At 37.8% G+C, this 18,857-nt stretch overlaps 1 protein-coding gene across 1 annotated transcript in view; it reads right to left on the bottom strand.

Annotated features, from left to right (window-relative positions):
• Nucleotides 1–18,857, bottom strand: part of dnah10 (dynein, axonemal, heavy chain 10) — a 54,078-nt gene that overhangs the window by 24,012 nt on the left and 11,209 nt on the right. Inside the window, exons 14-40 of the mRNA XM_015404921.1 lie at nt 18,597–18,754; nt 18,330–18,481; nt 15,213–15,377; nt 14,900–15,107; nt 14,659–14,815; nt 14,076–14,555; nt 13,832–13,990; nt 13,637–13,753; nt 12,044–12,146; nt 11,787–11,965; nt 11,489–11,700; nt 10,027–10,183; nt 9,636–9,869; nt 8,300–8,422; nt 7,988–8,221; nt 5,949–6,169; nt 5,607–5,870; nt 5,336–5,513; nt 4,923–5,057; nt 4,662–4,814; nt 3,228–3,416; nt 2,932–3,078; nt 2,036–2,227; nt 1,805–1,923; nt 1,569–1,727; nt 239–374; nt 18–137 (exon numbers count right to left, since the gene is read on the bottom strand). Of these exons, the coding sequence (XP_015260407.1) occupies nt 18–137; nt 239–374; nt 1,569–1,727; nt 1,805–1,923; nt 2,036–2,227; nt 2,932–3,078; nt 3,228–3,416; nt 4,662–4,814; nt 4,923–5,057; nt 5,336–5,513; nt 5,607–5,870; nt 5,949–6,169; nt 7,988–8,221; nt 8,300–8,422; nt 9,636–9,869; nt 10,027–10,183; nt 11,489–11,700; nt 11,787–11,965; nt 12,044–12,146; nt 13,637–13,753; nt 13,832–13,990; nt 14,076–14,555; nt 14,659–14,815; nt 14,900–15,107; nt 15,213–15,377; nt 18,330–18,481; nt 18,597–18,754 (4,851 nt within the window). The remainder of the gene's footprint in view (nt 1–17; nt 138–238; nt 375–1,568; nt 1,728–1,804; nt 1,924–2,035; nt 2,228–2,931; nt 3,079–3,227; nt 3,417–4,661; nt 4,815–4,922; nt 5,058–5,335; nt 5,514–5,606; nt 5,871–5,948; nt 6,170–7,987; nt 8,222–8,299; nt 8,423–9,635; nt 9,870–10,026; nt 10,184–11,488; nt 11,701–11,786; nt 11,966–12,043; nt 12,147–13,636; nt 13,754–13,831; nt 13,991–14,075; nt 14,556–14,658; nt 14,816–14,899; nt 15,108–15,212; nt 15,378–18,329; nt 18,482–18,596; nt 18,755–18,857) is intronic.

Raw genomic sequence — 18,857 nt, 5'->3', positions numbered from 1 at the left:
AACATTATTTTACACACCTCTGGTCTGCTGGTCACCCATCTTTGCCAGTATGGGGTATATCGCAAGTTTTTTGGGTCAACAAAAACCATCCCACACCGAGACACAGTAGCAGGGGAAGCATACTGCAAATCACCAACCTGAGGAAGGGGGGGTTATTAGAACATCAAATGTTGGTTTCTATTGCAGAACCAGGAAAAATCTGTATTCTGCTGGCAGCAGCATTTAGATAGAGACAGACCTCAAACAGCAGTGCACAATGACTCTGCAAGCGAATACGTTCTCCATTAGCTAATGTGAGGAGCTTGTTGTCATCCATTACTGAGTTCATGTTTTCAACCCAGAGGGCGTCCACGTCCCCATCAAACAGGATGTACCTGGAAGAACAATGCAATGGCATAAAAAGTGTTTCAGATACATTTAAAAAGTGTTTCAGATTTAGTTGAATCCATTTAATAGTGAACTGTGGAAAAAGTATTTGTCCTGCAAAAAATTAAAATAAGGAAGAAACAACATTGACTGAAAAAAATTAAATAGTAAATGAATTGAATTCTTTTTTTTGTAAATATGCTCTAGGATTAGACCTAGCTCCTTCCATTAGGAAACATTATAAAAGAGGCGGAAATGATTGAGAAAGCTGCAGGTTTTTACAAGGTTTTCACTCTTGTTCCTGTTTGCTTGCCACTCCTGAATAGTAAGACTTGCAACAGAATATGTTTTTTTTTTAGTTCATCATCTTTTGTCAAAAACAGTCCTCAGAGTAATTTATTTGAATCTTATTTTGTGTTTCCAAACATTTCACCCTGTGACCCCAAAAATAACGATGCAACAGACACAAGACCCCCTAAAAATACTTCACTCTATTAATACACATGAAATAAAATAAGTATATTCCTTTTTTAAATAAGTTTAATTATATTATATCATTATGTTCGTTTTATCATATTATATTTTATTCTTAAATACTGTATTTATAAAATTTTCTCTGTTAGTTAATTAATAATTTTAAAAGTATTTCTAATTATTTAATGGGAAATTTAATCATTTATTTGTGTATTTTACAATTTATTGGTATATTTCCTTTTTGAATCACACATCAGATAAACAAATAAATGTTGTCTACCTACTTATTTCATGGTGCATTTATTTATTGCAAGTATAAAACTGAATGAGCTAAACTACATCCAAGATCTTAAAGAGGAATCGGGTGACAAAGCAACTTTTTGCAAAGCCTTTTCTAAATGACTGCTTATAGCAGTTTGGTCTGACTTCACAAATAACAGGATCAATTTCTTGCTCGCTATGAAGTAGTGAAGAGGACAATACACAAATGTGGAGGATGGAAACTCAGCTTAAATGACAGCAGAACGCTTTTTGCCTGCATGCAAAAGCATCCTCTATACTCTCATGGTCAGACTGGAAGCTGGTCAGAGAGGATGGGAAGATGATTTGAAATATCCTTGTTACCTGATTTGTGTTGACATGTTGAGATTTGGCTCTAAACAAATAAACTGAATTGAATTTGTTTAAAAAATAAAATAGAAATATTTATTAACGTTGCATACACTTACCGTCGATCGCTTTTCTCTGTAGGTTTGTTGATTTTCCGAAAGATGTTGGATAAAATCCCATCCGTCCAGTCTCGAGTGTCTGGGTCAAGAACTCCATAGAGTTCATTGACGTCCATGGCTTTAGGGTTCAGCGGATACAGCTTGGTTTGCAGGCCCATTCTAATTAAGAGATGAAACAGAAGGTTAATGTTTAAAATCAAGAGAGTGTGAAATGGACAAAATAAACTGACACACACTTGGTCTGAGCTTGACATAGGGTGTTGATCACAACAGATTTTCCACCACCAGTGGGGCCGACAATCATAGTAGTGTGCCTGGTCATCATTGTCTCATACATCTGTACCACTTTATCCACCTATCAGGAATAGGATAAAAGTATTAAATCCGTGTTCTAATACTATGTCTTTGGAGGAAACATCGCTGTTATGGAGTTAAAGAAATTGATGTTGTGGTTAAGATAAAAAAACCTGTTGAGGCAGGATGATATATTTGTTCTCCTCCAGTGTCTTCTCAACAGCATCATTAAAATTAGGATGGCGAACAGGAGGACAGTCGAGTCCAGGGAAAAGGTCAGAGATCAGCCCAAGGAACAGAGGGACGTCCTCAAAAACAAACTTTGGCAGGTTCATGTCCCTGAGAGCACGCATCAACACTACATCCTGTTTAAAAACAACAAAAAAATCAAAAATATTAACTAAGAAAAGAAAGGCGGAGTGGCAGCCTAGTGGTTAGTGCATAGAGCTTGGAATCCTGACGCTCTGAGTTTGAGCCCCACTCCCACAGACTGCCACTCTGGCTCTCTGAGCAAAACCCTTTTCTCCGGTTGCTCCTCGGGCGCTCCAAGATGGCAGCCCACTGCTCCCCAAGGGGATGGGTTAAATGCAGAGGTAAATTTCTCCAATGTGAGATCAATAAAGTTCAATTGTTTATTATTATTTTTATTATTAAAACTAAAATAGCTGAAATAATTAACTAACTAAAGTACCTAAATAGCTGAAAAAGCCTCTAAGCTAAAAGAAATAATGATCCATTTTTAGACTGTTTAACTTTAACTTTTATATTCAATTAAATATTAACCCAATATTTACTTTCAATTATCTTTGTGTGCATCTCTGCAATTGATTCATTTTCAAATGATGCTGAGTAAGAATATTTAGATCACATCAGCCATTAGTAAAATTAGAAAGACAAATCCAATCAGTTTTAGTTTTGATCAAACCCTAATTATTCATACCCTGAGTACATTAAGATATTCTACAAATTACTGAAAATGAATACATATTTTTCTCATGCAATTTTAAATTATTTTTTTATAAAAGCAGCATTATTCTTATTTTTGAACACACACAACCGTCACACTAACCTCCTTTAGGTCAGGTGAGCTTCTCTTTAGCTCCCCTGCCATCACCAGCACAGACTTTAGAGCACGTAGGCCGAAATCATAATGAGACTGCTTAGATAGTTGCTCACGAGACAGCTTATACAGCACCGTCATCTTCTTTGCAAGCACCTAAAATAAACAATCAACAACTACTAATGAAAAGAATATATTGTTAAGCATTTTTGACTATTATAAGCTTACAATCCACACATGGGACGTCACTAATGTCAGCCATTCTTTACAGGAGCAACTACATCATAAGAATTGTTTTTGGTTACCTTGGCCATAAGAAATCCTTCAGAAAACAGCATTATCTCACAGATCTGCTGTAGGTCAGGTACAATCACAACTACAGGCCTGAAGAGAGCTTTGACTGATTCTGGGAGCTCTGTCCGTCCTGCGTAACCAGGGTTCATTGTGATAAAGATGCCCATGCGGTTATCCAAGTTGATCATTTCCCCCTGGAACTGCAGAATGAGATCAGAACAAAGTTCTTAAAACCTGTGAAAACTTATTTTAGATGCTGAATACAAAAAGTATGTGCAAAATCATGGCAAAATGACTTTTATAATTTTTGCTAAATTACTGATAAAGCATTTGACATTTTCCCATTTTAATACAGTAAATCTCGAATATTAAAGGTACTGTATTTGGAACGTTGTATGACATATTGGAGCACATAATTGTGAAGAAAGACAAATGGCTGTAAAAGCTTTTTACAAAAAAGAATTCTGTAAAAGATGCAATAAATTCCATTATATCTACTTACTTGACTTTTTTTTTTTATTTGTTTAATGCAAAATACTTTAAACCGATTCAGACTGGAAGAGGAGCCACAGATCATCAATTTCTAAAGTCTTACAAAATAATTAAAATTGGATTTATGTCTAGATTATTGGTTATTCTAAAACATGAATTTGTTTCAATCTAATCCATTTTATAGAAGCTTATGCTGTAAACGGATGGGCGGATAATTAACCTCCTTCTTAGTCTACAGGCCTTGAAGCCGTTTTTCTTCCAGGTTGTTGTCCAATACGTTGTCTTCATTTTCTGTTGAAGAAAGATCCCCACAACATGATGCCAGCTACCATGTTTCACCATGGGAGTTGTGTTCAAAGTTATGGGAAATGTTAATTCTCGCGGATACAAAGGATTTTTGAAATACACAATATATTTGTTTTTTGTCTCCTAAAGATTTCCCTCCCTGTCCAAATAGTTTTTGTTGTTTAAAGTTTGGAATCACATATTTTCCTGCAAAAAGAAAATGCAGTCAGAATAGTTTTTTTCTGCTTTAAATTTCTCTACAACTTTCTGCCTGACCTATTTGTCGCGTTCCTTAATATGCATGATGTCTGTTCACTCGTGCTGTCGAAAAAAAATAAACTCTCCGAGGCGTTTGCAGAACAGCTTCACTAATATTAGAGTAAACACAGGTTGACTGTTTTTACTAATTAGGGTTGACTTCTAAGGATATTCCGTTTCACTGGATTTAATGTAGAGGTATTAGAGCGCCTGTGATTTTCCACACGTATGGGGATGGATGGGTCATCAGTGCTCCATCTGTTGATTGATTTAGTGCGACCTGACATAACGGATGAAGATTCCTGCATTCAAGTTATGTACTGTTATGTTATGAAGCTAAAGAGTTATGAATGCGTATATACTTTGTAAATAATCTGCAGACTAATAAACATTGAATTATGACATTTTACCTTAAACCTTTTACTGTTTGAGATGAGAGCGTTGCGTATGGTCTGCATTTGAGAAGAGAGCACTGACAACACAGAGGCATCTATACGATTGAACTCATCAAAGCAACCCCAAGCGCCGCACTGTGCAAGGCCGGAAAAGATCTTCCCAACCGCCTGCACACAAAGAAGAAAGGCATTAAAATACAGTGATTTATTTGTAGTACAAAAAACATCCTGTTAAAAGATAAAATGAGGTCATGCCACTTGGTGTGTGCTTCCTACCCTGTAGTCCATGCCCTCACCACAGTTTGTAACCACACAGAGCAAGCCTAAAGCCTTAGCCAGATCTTTAATGGATTCTGTTTTTCCTGTACCAGCCGGTCCAGCAGAAGCTCCGCCCAAGTACATCGAGAGAGCCTGTTTAACATATGCACAAGTCTTAAAGAGCTGAAGAAAATCTATGAACTTTATGTGTAATGTTAGTTTCAGGGGTGTCTAAATGTTTTGCCGCAGGGGCCAAAACTCTAAAGCCGAAGGCTGATGGGCATCACAAAATGTAATCTCTTTATGAAAAATGCAAAAGCTGTTCTACTGTAAGAAAAAATAAATCTAAATACATAATTATTTGAATTTTGTTCACAAATGACCCTGTGGTGCACTTTAGACACCCCTGGTTTTAGTGTTGTCTCTTAGACCTGAGTAAAGGTCAGGTAGATCCTGTCTGTTAGTGGGGTTATAACCAGCCGACCATTCAGCCCCATGTACTCATAGCCGTAAGAGAATGAGGCACTGCACTGATGCACAAACACACTTCCCCGCATCCAGTAGAACCTTAGCTGGCTTTCCCACTCAAACGCTTGTGCATCCATGATTCTGCAAAAGATTGATATGGTTAAAGTAATCTTGCGATTTTCATGTTAAACAATTAAAAATTAAAAATTGAAAGATAAAACTGTGTACACTCACCCTACAAAACTTTCCACAATATCTCTGGCATGGACATCAATGATGAGCACAGTGTTGATCTTCCGCCTGTTATTTTTCGTTAGAGGCTGATTGATGCGTGTAACCAGTTCACCGATCTGGTGGTGCATCTTTTCAGCCTGGTTCTTCAAAGCATTCTTATCACCTTCCTTCAGCTTTTTAAAGACCTTTTCAACCTCGCATGTCCACCAGACTTGATTTGCAGCTAGCACCATCATGCCCTGGTACACGAGCATCCACTCCACCCTGATGAGTAAAGGAATAAAGCATTCATGGTATTTGCTCATGTACAATTGCAAAGGCTGCCTTTGTGTTCACACGCACCTGCTCCTGTCTTTACAATAGTTGACGATTGCCTCATTGGTAATAAGCCTGTTAGTTCTCTGCATCTCTAGAAGGACCGCCATCATCCACTCTTCCACTCTCCCCAACACTGGGACAGGGTTCCTAAACTCCATCACCTCACCCTCAGCTGACACCATGGCAGCAACGACTGACTGACTGCTTCTCACCTCAAATCTTAGTGAAGCTATATTGTCAAACATCTGGCGCAATCAAAAAAGAATAAAAAAAAATATAAAAAAAACATCAGTGAAAGGATTTTCCAAACATGAACATGGTAAAAAGTATTAAAGTATTAAGTAGTGCACATATTTATGTCAAAAGAAAAACTAACTGTGATTCAATGGTGTGGTTTAGGGGTGTCCTGTTATCCAGAATCCAAGCTACCAGACTGTTATCTAAATACTATTGCTTCAGAATTCTTTAGATTAAAAGTTGAGGTTGTACTGGATTAACCAAGGTGAAATTCTCAGATAAAAGCAGTAAGATTTCTGGGGTTTTCATGTTTTGTGTTGCATAGATTTCGGTTTCCACCAGATGTCTCTATATTAGGAGCTGGATGCAGGTGTCTTTGCTAGGAGTTTGACCAATATTCTAATCTGGTCCATGATGGCTTCCTGAGTACGTTATACTTTTCTTCAGAAAGTGCCACAAAAATGAATATTTCCTGTTTCTTGTCCTTTGTTTTATTTTTTAACGCTACCTTAGCTTTCTCCTTGATACTCTACTGAATCTCTCTCCAAAGAGAAGCAAATCCCTGCCATAACCTTCTGGCTTCCTCCCAGCTCCATATATCCTCCACCCGTCAGTTCTACCCGTCTACCCTCCATTCCCCTGGAAACTTCATCCAGAAGTTTGTTGTTCTGTTTCACTTCTGAACCTCCCTCTCTGTGACCTCAGTCCCTATAAAAATCAGAGAAATGGAACATCTCTATATTCTACACTGAACCGAGAACATCTGCTGGGACTTTTCATTTTTTCTTGTGAGTTTCTGCATGTGGCTTAGGCATTTAACTACCATTAATGATTATAAAAAAAATTCAACAGTTAGACATCCTCATTTAGCTAGATTAAATGCAAACTATATGGATGTGCATATGTACAGTCCATCTTAAAATTGCAGAGTAAGAACATTTTTCAGTAAAACTTTAATTGAAGCTGAGAATAGGGCTACTAAGGAGTTTCAAGTGGCTAAAACCGACAGGAACAACTAGAGAATCATTGTTAGTATTGACTTATCATAGCTGTACTTAGACTCAGCTCATGTTACAGGAAATCACTACACCTGTGGTTTGAAAGAGAGGGGCCACCGGGAGTTGCTATGAGGGCCTTAGAAAATGATGAATTTTCTTTCCATAAGATATATAAACTGTAACTTTCAATATATCTTTAACATGAGAAAACATTGGGATTTAAATTGAAGTTTGAGGCTATTCAATGTAAGAAAGGCCATCTTAGCTGATATGGGACAGAAATGCCCTTTCCCCTTTGTAATAATATACTTGTGTGAGTCTGGCTTAACTTTAAACCCACTCTAAACAAAATTTAGCAAATATACATGTTTGGCACTAACAGACATTAAGATCGGCCTTCCAACTACACACAGATTTGAGGTTGGATTTCTTTTAAAAGAAAAAATTCTTAAAGATTTTTTTTTTTTTTTTCTTTTTTTTTTTTACAACTGTATTTTAGTTTGAAAATTAAATTCCCTATTGCAGATTACGGGGGCTGGGGCACGAACCCCTGGACTAAACGATCAGACATTATCATGACCATGGTTTTTGCTCAATTTTACTGCATTGAGGTCTATATAAGAATCCCTAATGTCTTTAGGTTTTTTAGTGATTGTGACTTTTGTGATTTCTTCACTTCATTGGTGTAACATGCATGTGTGGTAAACCTGGAAAGCACATTTTCTTCTGTCATGTCTTCGATCTCATTGAAAAACAAGGTTGATTCACAATGGCCTGACATATTAAAAGTAAGAATCATTTACCTTTCTTTTGAAATGAACTCTTTACCTTGATCATGTGTTCCTGGATGCACGCAGGGTCACTACTCCCAAGAATACTGAGCAGTTCATCATCAGAGAGGAAGAAGAAACGCGGGAATGCATTTCGCTTGGAGTCCAGGTAGTCGTTAAGGCTCTTCTGGCACCTCTCTAGACTATCAATCAAGGCTTGTAGTTTTGTTAGCCAATTAGAAGCCACGCAGCAGTGCTCAATATTTGGACATTTAGCTGCTTCGTATATAATCTAAAAAAAATGAAAAGGATCATAAATGGAAAAGTCCATAAACAATATGTTTTGCTTTGATTGAAATTAAAAACTTACTTCTTGAAACTTCTTGTCAATATCATCAAACTTTGCAGCTTCTTCAGGTAGCTGCAAGCGAATCTCTCCACCAATGAATATACTCTCGAGGTATATCCACTTTCGCTGGACTGTCAGCAACACCTATCAGAAGATCTTTTAATCAATAAGCATTTAAGCAGATATGATAAAGGCTGGTATATTTATAATGTGCCATATAAGGATACAGCCCGTTCTTTCGGAGGGTAAATGAGTTTCCCTTATGGGATTAATAAAGAGCATTTGTATTGAATATCTATACCCTTTGACCTTTTTCATTTCTTTGACACTAGAAACACAACTCTCAGAGCTATAATTTAGATCTTCTATGGCATCGAACAACAGAAAGTAGTGCATTGTCGTGAAGTGGAGGCAAATAAGGATTCAAAACCATCAATGAACAAAATTGTCACATGTACTGATTTGCTTTTTTAAAATCTGATTCTCCAAATAAAATTAACAATTGTTTCAAAAAGTTTGGCCTGCGATAGACTAGCGATCTGTCCAGGGTGGACCCTGCCTCTCGCCCATAGTCAGCACCCCTCCGGCCCCAGCAGGGATAAGTGTGACAGAAAATGGATGAATGCATGTTTCACAAAGACATTTAAGTACATTAAATATAACCAGGTGAAATGGTTCATTTTAGTATTTTTTAGTGAGTGTTAATATAAGAAACAAACAAGAGGCCCAGGGTAATTCTAGACTCTGAAGTAGCAGGAGGAATCCACAGAGTGAAGGGGAGACTTTGGTTACAGGACAACTTTTAGCTACAGTCTGCAAATTTGTCTTTTATTTTGTTTGGAAAACTATTTCAAAACCATTTATCTTTTCCTTCAAGCTTCACAACCATGTTGTACTTTGTGTGGGTCCATCCATTCATGCATTTTCTGTCATGCTTTTTCCCTGCTAGGGTGGCGAGGGGTGCTGGTGCCTCTCTCCAGCTGTCAATGGGTGAGAGGAGGGGTACACCCCGGACAGGTAGGCAACACAGAGGCAAACAGGACAAACAACCATTCATGCACACAATCACATCTAAGGAGAAGCCAATTAACCTAATAGCCATGTTTTTGGACTGTGCAGGAAGCCGGAGTACCCGGAGAGAACCCATGCATGCTCAGTGAGAACATGCAAACTCGATGCAGAAAGACCCCGGGCCGGGAAATCGAATGCAGAACCTTCTTGCTGCAAGGCAGCTGTGCTACCCACTGCACCACTAAGCAGCCCTTTGTGTGGGTCTGTCATAGAAATCCTTATCATTTCATTATAAGGTTTGGTTGTGACACAGCAAGACATGAAAGAAAAGCAAAGAGCCACCTACCTCTATTGTCTCACTAATGAGTGACAGATTGTTTTCCCATTGTTGTATAGTGTCAAGGAATGGTCCAACAAAACGACTGGCCGACATGCTCCTTAAGGTTATCAAATCATTCTCAACATTCAGCAGGATCTCATCTACAGCACCTATAATAAAACCATGCTCCTGAGTGCCTCTAAAATACTTCTGCACATTAAAACTCATCTTCTTCCATGTCCCTGTAATGGCATTCACCCCCTGAATGCAAAGAAACAGAAAGAAGTGAAAACAGGTAGATATAAAATGTGGCATATACACAGTGAGTAGAATTAAGTTTAAGGTTGCAGGAAAAGTTTTTAAGCTCAGCTGGATATGTTAAACTGAATTGAATTCAAATATGCAAGCAAAACCTTGCCTTCTCAATATTCAGCTCTTTTACAGCAGAGGTGACTATGTCTCCTACGACATTTCCATATTTGTGCAGCTCCATAGAAAACATGTCCTCTAAAGTGAAGGTCTTCATATTCTTCTCAAAGCTGGTACCAGTTCCTTCCGTTAACGCCTTCCAGTGCCTGTAAGACAAAAAACTACCATGTTGTTTCATCCATCATAAACATATCTCCTTCTCATATGCTGTGAGGTTTAAATCAACAAACAGAATGTTGCTGTTTCTCCATTTACAAGAACACGAGTACGGATCTGTGTCCTTGCCAAGTATGTTCTTGAGAGGAACACAGGAAAGTATGGACTCGGTGGAGAACGGGAGCACGCAGCAAGAACATCAATTGGAACAGAAGCGTACTCATGATGTCCCCACACACTCGGCTTGTCTAGAGCTGCATTTCACCACCTTATTAATAGTCTTTAGATAATAATACATTCTTACTTTCTTCATTTAGTGGAGGAATAATAATAGTCAGATAAATACAAATTAAATGAACTTTTTGCCAAATAAAACCCCATAAAATCGCCATCAGAGCCAGCGGTACTTCACACACGGCTATGCTGAGAGAGGGCTGCTGCAGACGGGCTAACGTTAGCCCTGGCTGCGGTTAGCCTCGGAGGTCTGCTGGTTGCCGCAGTCCTCTAAACATCTGAATTTTTTTTTTTTTATTACGCACTAAATCAGTAAATGGGCCATATAGTAATGTTAAAAGTATATATTAAGTTATCACCTACAACCATCTTTAAACTTACTTGAAAAATCTCTCTCTGTGTTCAATATGTTTCACCAAGTGAACTTGGAAGCTAAAACAAATTAACATTTGAATATACTTCATTTATTGAATGTGACTGAATATTTTCCATCCACCTATTGATTTTTTATCACGCTTGTCATTCAGGAGCTGGGGTCGCAAAGGTTGCTGGTGCCAGGAAGCAGCCGTCAATGGGTGAGAGGCGAGGTACACCCTGCACAGGTCGAGACAAACAGGAAAGGCAACCATTCATGCACACACTCACACCTAAGTAAAATCTTTTATAGAACCTAACTGCCATGTTTCTTTTGGACGTTGGGAGGAAGCCGGAGAATTTGAGAGAACCCACGGATGCACAGAAAGAACATGCAAACTCCATGCAGAAAGACCCCGGGCCAGAAATCAAACCCGGAACCTTCTTGCAGCAAGGCAGCAGAGCAACCCACTGCACACTGTGCAGCACTAAATATTTTGTCTAAAGAAATTAAATGTGATGCAATTAAGTAGAACACTAAATCATTAATGTTAACCTCCTCTTGAAAGGAATGGGCAAATTGCGAGTTTTGTTTCCTGTTTTTGATTTTCTTGCTAGCTGTGTGTGAGGCTCAAGTAGGAATAAAGGAAAAATAGGAAAAGTGTTTTTGCATCTTTACAATTAGCCCACCTAAAGTTCAGAATTACCTGTCTCTAAGGGCCTCGTTCTTCAGGTCCAGTAAAAGGGGCAGAGATTCTTTGAACTCCCTCATGCATCCGTCTAGATAGAAGGCCACAGGTAAAGCCCTCACGTCTTTGGGCAGCTGTCTGAATCTTTTGAGGAACGAGTCTATGCCATCCTGGAGCACTTGGATGTCCAAATCTACCCACAATATCTGGGACCACTCTGCTTTTGCATTCTAAAAAAAGATAATCTTATGAGCAACTTGACAAATGTAAGCATTTCCAGAATTTCAGCTATTCCTCAATGATGAATCTATCCCACCTTTTGGTCTGCATAGATATCGTATATCTGTCTCAATGCCATCATGTCTTTCTGAATCCTGGTAGCCTCTGGGTGCATGGAGATGGGTAGATCCAACAGCTTCTCACTGCTCTTGAGATCCTGCCGTTCTAGCTCCATTCTGGCAAAGTCCGCCTCATATTTAGCCATTACTCTTAGTCCTGGAAACAGCAGCAGTGCACGTTTTGTTAAAACAGACATTACAATGTTGCTGCTAAAATGATAAATAGACAAATTACCTTTATCCAAGTTATCTCCCACAGCTCCAGGGCCATGCATGTTGAAGCTTTCAGCAAAAATAGCCAATTCTTGTTTATACTCCTCAATCTTTGTCTTTATTATCTTTAAAAGTAAGACAAAGACCACATGATGTGTGTGTGAAGGATAATGTAAAAGTCAGACAAAATACAGCATTTGGCATAAGTTTTCATACTCCTTGAGCTTTTTCCCCTTTGAGGCAATTTAACACATTCAACAGTACTTTAATAGCCCCAAAAAGAAATGTCGTACCTCATAATTTTTTGGCTGTGCAGAATCTAGAGACATCTAAAAATGGCAGGACCTTCAACCCTCGAGGTCCAAGCCATCCTAACAGTCTTCTGTAGAGGATGCTCACTGTTGCCCATACTACTCTAATTTATGAATAATTATTTGTGAAATCATCTCCAGAGATTTAGATGAGATTTCCAGCAGATCATGAAGAAGAGATCCCACTCTCCACAACAGACTCACTGTAAAATGTCTTAAATTATGCCATTTGCTATTCGCAAGCACAGCCAACCCACCTAACTTGAGTTTTCTTTAAATCCCTATCTGCTGGTCTGCGTAAAAAAATCCTGGCAGAGTGTCCCTCGAATCGGGGTTATATGATCCTGCAGCCATGTTTCAGTAAAATTAATATTACTGCATTGCCATAAACTGCTCCTCTCTCTTCTCCTCACTGTTCTACATACTTGGCAGCTGCTTTTCAACTCAGCTAGTATTTGTAGAAGTAGTTAACATATTATTTCTGCTTTTAATATGTTAAAGAGCTGCACCCTAGTGTGAAAACCGACTTGTTATGATTGCTATAATTACGCATTTTAACAAATATCGGAAACTAACAAGAAACTGGTCAAAATCCTTCTAGCTGCACAGCATATAACACCAGAAACTCTGATCCACAAACAGAGAAGCTGAACTTGTTTTTAAAAAGAATAACAGAATCAAAGTTAGTGACGCTAGTGCAACATGCATCAACTTTAAGAGTATCAAGTGTGTCAACATCCCAGACCATCAGGTCTTCTAGTTCAAGCCTAATCTGTACACCCAGAACTAGAACCAAACAAGGAGCAGAAGCGTTTAGTTCCTATGCTCCACTTATCTGGAACAAACTCCAAGAAGAATGTAAAAGAGCTAATAGCCTAACTTCTTTTAAGTCAAAGTTAAAAACCCATTTGTTCAGAACTGCCTTTGACTGTTGAAGGTAAACTGTTAGCTGATGTATTATTATTATAAGGTTGTGGTCCCACTCTTTTTTTTGGTTCACATGTGATTTGTCTTTATTTGCTTTTGTTCTGCTTTTATTTGTATTATATCTTATTACCTTATTCATGTAAAGCACTTTCAATTGTCCATGTACTGAATTGTGCTATACAAATAAACCTGCCTGACCTTGCCGTATGAAGCGCAATCTTAGCATTTCCATATAATGCCAATGGTGGCTTATTCAATACTTATTTTACCTGTTGTATATTAAATAAAAAATGTAACAACTTTACACAGTATGAATTTATCTGGAAAAAACTCCGTCAAATCTTTATGCAATTTTGTTTAATCTTTGTGGGTCCTACCTCCGCAAATGACTTTTTGACATCTAGTAGACTTTGATCTACCTCTCTAGACTCTGCTAACAGATCATTCCACATGTTTCCAATTTTGGCCACTAGTTCCTTTTCATCATCGCCAACCTAGAATACAGAAATCCACAGTTTTACAAATCTACAACAATAGTTTCCTAAATAAGAAATGAACATCTGAGACATTACCTTCACATTGTGCTGGGCCAAAGTTCTGTACCTTTCCTCGATATCAGTTAATCTGATTTCCACATCTAGAGACATGTCACTGATGTCTGAAATGGTCGATAAAACAACCTTGAGGTCATCAAATGTGCCAATGCTTCTCTTCAGCTTCGTATCGAGTTGCTGTTTTTTTGGCACAGACAGTGGATGCAAATTAGACCAAACGACTTTTACCATAAAAAGTTTGAGTGTGTTAATCTTTTTGTACCATGAGTTGGTCCTTCAAGTTGAAAACATCGTCTTTGGCAGGTTTGTTTAGCAAGCTACCAAGAGAAGTGATCCAGGAGTCTGCAAAGTCCTTAATTGTGGTCACCAGAGGTTTAAAGTTCAGATAGATGCTGTTTTTGGTTATGGATCCAGGTTCCTGCATAACCTTCTGTTTTATGTGAGCAAAAAACTGTAGCTTATCGTCATACATAGTACAGGATGGGTTCTTTGCAGCAAATGTTTCATTGACGAGGGTTTTGTTTAATTCCCAAAGAGGTCGATACTGTTTCCAGCTGTTAAGGTGCTGATCCAGAGACAGAAGCAGCCCCTTGATGTTTTCAGAAACAGTCTTAGCAGTCTCAATTATGGAAGAGTCCACCCAGACATCACTGAGGAAGGAGAAAGTTACCATCTCCTGCTCACCATCCACTTGTTGTGGTGGGCATTTGATGCAGGTCCTCTGAATCCAGCGTGTAAACCCCTTAAGAGGGGAAGGACGCAGTAAGTTTAGACACAGTGTGGTGTAAACTGCAGATATTATCTTTCTAAATGACTAAATGCTTAAAGATTTGTGATGGTCTTACTTTAGTGCTCTCTATGCATTCCCTGATGGACTGCATGATCAGTGAGTAGATCTTATTACTTTGGGGCTGTAACTCAATCTCGGGGACCGACAGAATGGCGTCAATTTGGAACAAAGGTGTTTTCCCCATCAGTGCCACGTCAAACTCTTTCAGACTCCTTAAAGGAAATCCAACATGAAAGACAGAACAACTAAACAGAAAAGGAGGCTTTGACAAAAAAATTAATTTCAGGGTACTATACCTCAGCACCATCTTTATCAGAGATTCAAACACTTTCTGCTCCCAGTGCATGTAGTAACTTGCCATACATGCAGCTTTTCCGCTGCTGGTTTCAAGGATATAAAATTCTGTCTGAGTGATGAGGATCCCGATTTCAGTGTATGTATCAAGAAGTAAGGCCAATGTTTTGACCCGCTCTTCTGCAATACGTCCACAGAACTCCTTAGGACCTTTTAAAGCAAAATAAAAATTTTAAAGCAAATTAAACTATATGAATTTCAATATTCCCAAAGGCCTTTTTTTGTACCGTAAATAATACAAACTTCCAGCTTTACCTGGTAGGGCACTTGATGTGTCTGGTGCTGGATATTTCAATAGGTTGGCCATCGTTATAAAATGTAACTTGGACTCTAGTTGCCTCTCATTGTTGATAATCTTCTTGACCAGGGATTCTAACTCAGAGACCTTCTGCAAACCTCTGCTGATGAAGTTGGGTATTCCTAAAAAAACAAGCACAAAGCACACCATATAATACTACAGAATTATGTGTATATGGACAAATTATCTTCCAAATATTACCTCAGTCACTTAGTTAGACACACACTAGTTTGATTGTCTGTTAACAGAAATAACAAGTTTGTCTCTCTGAGACAAATAAATGGATTTAGGAATACTGATGCGTTGAAGATGACTTTATATTGAGAACCAAACTGATGAGAGGGAATTTCAGTGACTCTGAACCTGACACAACTATTGCCCCCAAATATCTACAGTTTTCACAGGCATAGTATGAACTTACAACAACTGGAGAATATCAGAAACATTGCCAAATGCAAAGTCTAGATGATATGGTCAAAATGTGAAGTAACAAAAACATATAATGCATGGGTAGAAACTTTGGCATGCTTTGTATACCTTAGTAAAAACAAATTGTTTAATACAAAAAATAAATAGATAAATTGCTGTGAATCATGTGCACCATGTGTTCCCATATTTTTAAAAATACTCTCTCAATCACTCAAAAAATGTAACAGTTGAAGTCTAACACACTGACTTTAGGGGGTGACACTGTTTGCATTTTGTCTTAGTCACTTTGGTATGATTCAACATGTTAGCATATGCTTTTGGACATGCATCAGATGCTTTCATATAACTCTGCTGTTGTATAACATTATCATTAGCTTACATCATGTCAAAATTAACTGTAATTCCTAATCCTGAATAATCCCTATTCATGTTTCCTACATCCAGTGCTGTCAAGTAAAAAGTAAACGTATTTGTAAGTTGTTACTTTACTTAAGAAGAAATTTTGACTATTTGTACCCTAGCAAGAGGAGTGTTGGCCCAGTGGGTTAGAGCAGTGCGCTTTTGCTCTGGAAAGGTTGCAAGTACCCGGTTCAATCTCCACAACCTCCACTCTGGGTTCCTGACCCTTAACCCCAGACTGCTCCTGAACGGGACGGGTTAAATGCAGAGATGGGGGAGTGGAGGCCTAGTGGTTAGGGCATAGAGCTTGGAATCCTGAGGTTCTGAGTTCGAGCCCCACTTCCACAGACTGCCACTTACTTGCCAGTTACTCTGTGTAACTGAGCAAAGACCCTTAACCTCACACAACTCCCCAGGTGCCCCCCCTCAATGGCAGCCCACTGCTCCCCAAGGGGATGGGTTAAATGCAGAAAGTTAATTTCGTTGCTCTGTACTTACAGTATAATGACAATAAAATGGTTGAAAGAGTAATTTTTTTAAAGACAACTTTTTACTTCTACTCCTTACATTTATTTTGCAATTGTTTATTTTCTACTGCTTACATTTTTTTTTTTAAATATACTTGTTAGTTTTCTTCATTTAAGCTAAGTTTTGTTATGGCCTGTTGGTATTTTAAAAAAATTTAAAACACCAAAATAATTTGTTTCATCCTGACAATGAATTTAATTATGGTTGGACTCAGTCCTTCACAAACTTGTTATTTGTCACAAAGCAAAAGTAGGTAGTTTTTTGCAGGATGATGTTAAGTTTTGTCATTTGTCAGTTACCATTAGTTATAAAATTAAGAAAATTAAGTATCAGGAATTTGTCATCCAGAATTGTAGAAAAATGTCCCTTCAATAGTGTAGCTCAGTGTAAGTTTTTTTTTTAGCATTACACTTAATTTTATACTTTAAGCAGTTTTAAAAATAATACTTTTGCAGTATTACTTGAGCAAAATTCTTAAGTTGATACTCTAACCTCTACAAAAGTAGGATTTATACTCGTACTTGAGTAATAACCATTAATATTTTTGTCACCTCTGCGTAAATCCAATAGAGGTTTTTCTCCTCCTTGCTAGCAGCCAGGGATGCAGAATGTGGAAACATTACAACAGTCTTGCAGAGAGTGGATTCTCCACTCGAGGAGATGCATTCCTTATTGCATTGCAGGAAATACTTGGTGTGGTGTAGATGAAACTGTGGCCAGATGGTGAGGAGTGTATAAATGTAAATATGTGATTTACAGTACAGCTGTGTTGTATGCTCATTTCTATACTCACCTCTACCCTAAAATATTTAATGTGTGTTTTAAATAGGGTTTTATTTTATTGTTTTCTTTTGCACATTACAAAAAATGTAAATTGCAAAGAGCATATACAGTAAAAATATAAAAACAGACATATTCAGTGTTTTATACTCAGTTATTCTTCCAGTTTTTGTTTAAACACAAAAACTGGTACCTGAGGTACTTGCTGCTGACTTGAATGATTTTTTTCTTGATACGTTTTATCATTCTAAATAGATGTTGTGAACGTATTCCAAATATGCACAGACATCGCTGTTTTAACATGATTTGATCAATTTTTGAGCATTTGTGTGAAGCGAGCAACAATCCAAGAGCTATCTGGGTAAATGAAATCATATTTAGCAATGTTATTTATTAAATATTCATCTTTATATTCCATGCCCACCCCCCATGATTAACACTTTCATAATGAAAACATGAAAAAGTCATTCTACTTTAGCTTTATGACGACACATTTGGTGGCATAAACATAAATATATATATGTTTCTGGAAACAAGTAATAAATAAGTAATTCTGACTTTGATTCTGATAAATATTTCCTTTTGAGGAATGAGCTACCCATTTTGCAGGTTATCAACAAACTTCTGCAGTTAATACTAATTGTTTTGAAAACATCAGTTTTCTTGTGCAAATGTCAGTAGTAATGGGAAAAATGATAATGTGCCATCAAAGGTTTGGGGTAAGTTTTAAACATCAGGAGTTCCCCTGCCATTGGGTTACAGAGCAAATTGGAGATATGAGTGTGAAATTTTCATCATAGATATACAGCTGAACGGGTCAGTTTCCTGACACATTTCTACATCTTTCTCAATCTGTTTCACAAGCAATTAAGATTGTTATGAGAGGAAGAGGAGTTCCAAATGGGAATATATAAGATGTAGCTAATACAGCTAGGTACCCAGAGATTTCCAGGTCAGTCTTGTGCATCCATACTCCATCTCATCATTGACTCTCTGTATTTGCGACGACAGCATTTGCAGATGAACTTCGCTCACACTGTCCATCACAGACTGATACTGGTTGACCAGTTTCCACAGGTTGTCCACATAACTAAAAAAAAAACAAAAAAACAACAACAAAACAAAAAATTAAGCAAAGGTAAAGAGGGTGACAGAACAGTGTAGTTGTGGCAGTTTGATCTGATCGATCTAGGGAGAGCTACCACCTTAAAATGCGTTGCTCCAGAAGGGCAAAGATTACAATCAACTTAGGAAGACTGAGGCCCATATATGAAAGGTACTGGGCTTCAAAAAGGATTTCAGGAGCAAAGTTTACAGAGTATTGAACATTCTTATTTCGTTTTGTTCCGGTCGTCTTCAAGTCCTAGAAAAAAAACAAAAAGCAACTGCTTTTAGGAGTACATCTTTAATTTCAGACAGATAGATAGATAGATAGATAGATAGATAGATAGATAGATAGATAGATA

This window comes from Cyprinodon variegatus, unplaced genomic scaffold, assembly GCF_000732505.1.
Source record: "Cyprinodon variegatus isolate N-32 unplaced genomic scaffold, C_variegatus-1.0 Scaffold1897, whole genome shotgun sequence".
Lineage (NCBI taxonomy): Eukaryota > Metazoa > Chordata > Actinopteri > Cyprinodontiformes > Cyprinodontidae > Cyprinodon > Cyprinodon variegatus.
Note: the sequence above shows the minus strand (reverse complement) of the source record. Positions and strands in the feature narration are given on the sequence as shown.